Source organism: Palaemon carinicauda, unplaced genomic scaffold, assembly GCF_036898095.1.
Source record: "Palaemon carinicauda isolate YSFRI2023 unplaced genomic scaffold, ASM3689809v2 scaffold2432, whole genome shotgun sequence".
In the NCBI taxonomy this organism is placed as follows: domain Eukaryota; kingdom Metazoa; phylum Arthropoda; class Malacostraca; order Decapoda; family Palaemonidae; genus Palaemon; species Palaemon carinicauda.
The window spans coordinates 15,001-20,000 of NW_027170067.1; the positions used below are offsets into that span (position 1 = coordinate 15,001).

The 5,000-nt window shown below is 37.0% G+C and overlaps 2 protein-coding genes across 2 annotated transcripts in view; both read right to left on the reverse strand.

Moving 5' to 3' along the window:
• The window catches only part of LOC137636167 (uncharacterized), a 1,917-nt gene extending 473 nt beyond the window's left edge, over positions 1–1,444 (reverse strand). Inside the window, exon 1 of the mRNA XM_068368565.1 lies at positions 1–1,444. This exon is cut by the window's left edge and continues 473 nt beyond it. Within this exon, the coding sequence (XP_068224666.1) occupies positions 1–1,444 (1,444 nt within the window).
• Positions 1,445–1,883: 439 nt separating this feature from the next.
• Positions 1,884–4,631, reverse strand: LOC137636168 (uncharacterized). The gene has a single exon (XM_068368566.1). It carries the CDS (start codon positions 4,629–4,631, stop codon positions 1,884–1,886), a length of 2,748 nt encoding a protein of 915 aa, XP_068224667.1.
• Positions 4,632–5,000: the final 369 nt, after the last annotated feature.

Here is a 5,000-nt window from a genome sequence, read left to right on the forward strand (position 1 = left end):
TCAACATATTGGCAACTTCATACATTACAGATTGTAGTTCCCCAAAAGATATGACTGATTCACCTATGATTCTGGTGAGTGACCTCTTCACCAGTCTAATTAACGACTCGCTACAAGCGTTTTCCCATGGGGCATCAGCAGATTTATTAAATACCCAGGTTAAACCTTCAAATTTTCCAAAGTTAAACACTAAACCTTTATTCCACTGAGTAACCATTTCTCTCAACTCCTTGTTAGCAGACACCAACTGCGTACCATTATCACTGTAAAGCTTCTTTGGAAATCCTCTTAGACATGTGAACCTTTTCAGTACAGTAAGAAAGTTTTGAGTATCATAACCCTCAGAAATGTCCAAATGTACAGCCCTTGTAACCATGCAATTAAAAATTACTCCAAATATTTTCCTTTTCACTCTTCTTTTTACAGTATCACAAACCCAGAAAGGGCCAAAAAGATCTAGGCTAACATTATGCCATGGAGGACATGGTTCAAGTCTCTCTTTTGGCAACTCTCCCATAGCTTGTGATGTACAGATCTTGTCAATTCTTCGACATACTACACACTGTTTTCTAATAGATTTCATTGTTTTCCTTGCTCCCAATATCCAATATTTCACTTGAGCTCTAGCAAGACTTGATTCAACTCCACTGTGATCCTTTTGATGTATGTGAGACAGGTATATTAAAGAGAATGGGTGCTTTGATGGGAGAAGTATAAACTGATTCTGATCCCAATTGTCCTTCAACCATTTGGACATCCTGCTACCCACGGTGACTATGCCATCCTCTCTCGAAACTGGTCCTAAACGTCTATACCTCTTTTCCCAGTCTTGTGGCAAACTTGCTTGAGCGTTTTTGACGAAATACAACTCAGCTTGCTGTATCTCTTCTGTACTAGGATCGCACAATATAGCCTTAAACGATTTTTTCTTTATTGCACTAATAATTCTAGCCATCACTGATAACAGTCTTTTCATATTGCTAAATCTTTGGATATCAATCACCTGGCTACTTGAATTAATTTCTCCTTCATTTAAGGCCACTCTTGCGAAAACAACATCAGGAAGATCCGGTACTGTACTCTGTTTTACAGGCCATTCCGAGGAATCTTGATACAGGAATTCTGGACCCTTTTGCCAAACAGATTCTGTATCTAATTCTCTGGGGTTACATTTCCTAGTAGTCAAATCAGCGTTGTTTTCCTTGGAAGATACCCAAAACCATTCTATGGGTTCAGTTTTGGACTGAATTTCTGCAACCCTAATTCCAACAAAGGAATTAAACTGGTGGGATTCCTTCTGGATCTGTGCTCTTACTATCTCACTGTCAGTGATGTGGATTACCTTAGAGAATTTGTATCTCATATTGATTTCAACGGTTGCCCTCAATCTCGATGCTAAAACAGCAGCACCCAGTTCTAATCGTGGTATACTGATTTGTTTCATAGGCGCTATTCTATTCTTTGAACAAAGAAGGTTTACATAATAATTACCATCTTGCTTTTCCCATCTAACATATGCTACAGCTCCATACGCTTTTATACTACTATCACAAAAAATGATCAACTCTGGGTCTTTAATTACGTCTGCAGGCCTTACACACCTACTAAAACAGATATTTTCAATTTCAAACATTTCCCTAAACAAATTTTTAGCTTCAGAGTATAAGGTATCACTAATAGGATCATCCCATCCCCTTGAATGTCCCTCATTAATTTCTACAATGATAGAACGCATCAATAACTTTGTCTTCAGTGTGAATGGTGTTAAGAGTCCCAAAGGATCATACAGCTTTGCAAATTGTGATAGTACACTTCTCTTAGTCAACAGAGGTGGCATACAACTCTCAAAATTATCACAGTTCACATCCGACTCTATTCTACCTTCACAGGTTTTTTTTTGAGAAATTGAGTTTGACCCTATATGAGAAAGTATCCAGTTTAGGTTTCCAACTTAAACCCAAAACCTTTTCCTGTTCAGTATTTAAAACCCTAGCATTATTATCCTTATCCTCTCCCGATAAAACCCAGTATTTAATCTGAAATCCTCCCAATCTTAATACTTCTTCTACTTCTTTAATCCTTTTCATTGCACAATCCTTCGAGTTAACACTACTGATGATGTCATCAACATAAGAGTCCTCTACTATCATCTTGGATGCTAGCGGAAAGCAATTATTAATTTCTGCAGTTTTACGAAGTGCCATCATTGCAATAGATCCTGAGGGTTTATCCCCAAATGTAACAGCCTTCAATTTATAATGACTAGGATCTCTTTCTAACTCAAAGTTTCTCCATAAAAACCTGTGAGTATGCATATCCTCTTCTGAAAGTTTTACAGTATTGTACATCTTTTTAATATCACCAACCACGCCTATCTTTCCTTCCCTGAATCGTAATAGTATTCCCAATAGGTTATTAATTACATCAGGTCCCTTTGCAAGTAGGTCATTCAGAGATATTCCTTGATATGATGCTGCAGCATCAAATACTATTCTCACTGGGGTTGATGAGGAATCTGTTTTATAAACTGCATGGTGGGGTAAGTAGAAGATTGGACCCTTATAATCCAGCTCTGACTTCAATAATTTTTCCGCTACCCCTCGATCCAACATGTCTTGAATTTGTTCTTGATATTTTGTGCATTGTGTTGCTCCCAGCCTTTTCAGTCTCTTTTCGGTAGCCTTCAATCTAGCATAAGCCATTGGAAAATTATTTGGCAGTTTAGAAGGGTCAGAAATCCAAGGATACTTAGATATCCAGCACATGTTTTCTTCATCATAAGTTAATCCATCTTCAATGAGTTTGAGTTCTCTCTCTTCCCTAATAGTTAAATTTCCCTTTACTGAACATTCTCCGCATTTGCAACCTCCACATTTTGGGATACACTCCGTTCCCAAACTTTCATCCAAGAAATAATTCTCCACTAATTTACCCACATTTGGTTTAGCCCTGAAATGCCAATCAGCAGTGTCATCGTAGCTTATATGATTAATTTGAACACAGTACTTCTTTTCACCTTCCTTCTCATCAAATCTACCCCTAATGCAGAGTCCAAAATCATTGGACAATAATTGAATATTATCTACTGTTTTTATGACTTGTGGCAATAAAGTACAGTAATCTGATCCTATTAGCAGCTCTATACGTCCCTCTGGCCTTTGAAGGTGTTTCTCCTGTACTCCCAGTTTCCTTGCTATTTCTCCCAAATCCATATGATGATGAACAGCAGTTATTTCAGACACGCCACAAACTTCTATAAGTTTTTCTATTCCTGCTTGATCCTTTAATGATACTTCATAAACACAACTATCCAACTCCTCTGTGTGATCACCAACTTTAGTCATAGATAATTGTATAGGAATACCTTTGAGTCCTAGTTTCCTTGCCATTCTAAATGTAATTAAACTAATGTTACTTCCTGCATCATACAACGTGGGGATAGACTTCCCTTCACTGTTAACAAACCCAGTCATCAGAATTGCACCTTTTTTACTTAAATAGTTACTTGTGGCATCAATTGTTGAATTATTTGGATTGTTAAATAGTGTGTGTAAACTTGAATGATGATGTTTACCACACACCTCACCATTTACTTTTACCCTACATGGAAATCTTTTCTCACAATTTCTGGAGAAATGTCCCGTTCGGAGACAGGCGTAGCAAACTCCCTTTTTTCTTAAAAAGTCCATCTGATTTTCAGCTGACCATTGCTTAAATGTCATACAATCCTTCAATTCATGAGATTCACTATCATGGACAGGACAATTTTTTCTTATCTGATCACTGTTATACCTTGTTCTATTAATTCCACCTATATTTTTTCCTTCGCTAATGTGATATAAACTGGTTAAACATTCAGACAATTGATTTTGAAGTTTCTCTTGTCCTATAGTCAACAATTTTATAGCTTCTGCTAATTCCTTTTCCTTATCAAATTCCCTTTCCACAGTATGTACTGTTACCTTAGTCGCACCACTTCTTGAATTATCTTGTAAATACTCCAGAGCTTTGCGATGATCTGTCAGAAATGTAACCAAATTCTTAAATTTGTCCGAATTTAATTCCTGCACTTTAATGGCCCATTTTCTTTTTAACACCGACGGCAGCAATCTTTCTACTTGGGTAAGTACAGTAGTATTCTCCAGTTCTGTAGTCAAGTTTAAATTACTTACATCTAACCACACCTTTTCTACTGTATTGATTAGATTAATTAACTTTCTGTCATCACTATCATTAAGCGGTTTATATGCCCTTATATCTCCTAATATCGCATCGATCAGTTTTCCTTCATTACCGTATGCTTCATTTAGTCTATCCCACATTCGTTTATAATCATCTATATCCTCCACAAGCCTCCTCGGTTCCCCTTCTAATGATATTCTAAGTACGTACGGGTCTTTCCCATGTTGTGACACAACTAGTCTTTCATAATCTCTTACAAAGGCAGGAAATGCTCTCACTGAACCACTAAATTTGGGAGGCTCAAGTTTTTTCAAGGCAAGCACAGTATTATTTTTCACTTTTGTCTTTCCCTTTATCACGCCAAGTAATGAATATTTTATAGTTTCCAATTCCTGTATATATTCCTCATATTCCTGACAAGATTCGCCAACTTTTAATTGTTCTATCATTTGTTCATTGATAACATCAACCTTTTCGAAACACTCACTAACCTCAGTGTACAACACTTCCAATGTTTCTATCGAGTCTCCTCTTCTCTGTGCATCCTTGAATAATCCAACCTTCCGATTGAACCTCCTCTTGGCTGTGGTGCGTTCCCTCTTCAGTTCCTCCATGGCTGCTCTGCGATATTGCTGAATTGTAATGCAGGATATATAACAACTCGGGCTGCCTTGCTGTATCTTTTATTGATCTGATTCAGCCTGTAAAGCATGACAATATAAATAGGTATCCCAAACAATTTTCCACCACATTTAACAACCATACATTTAATAACATCACATTTGATATATAATACATTAACAATAATACATAGTAAT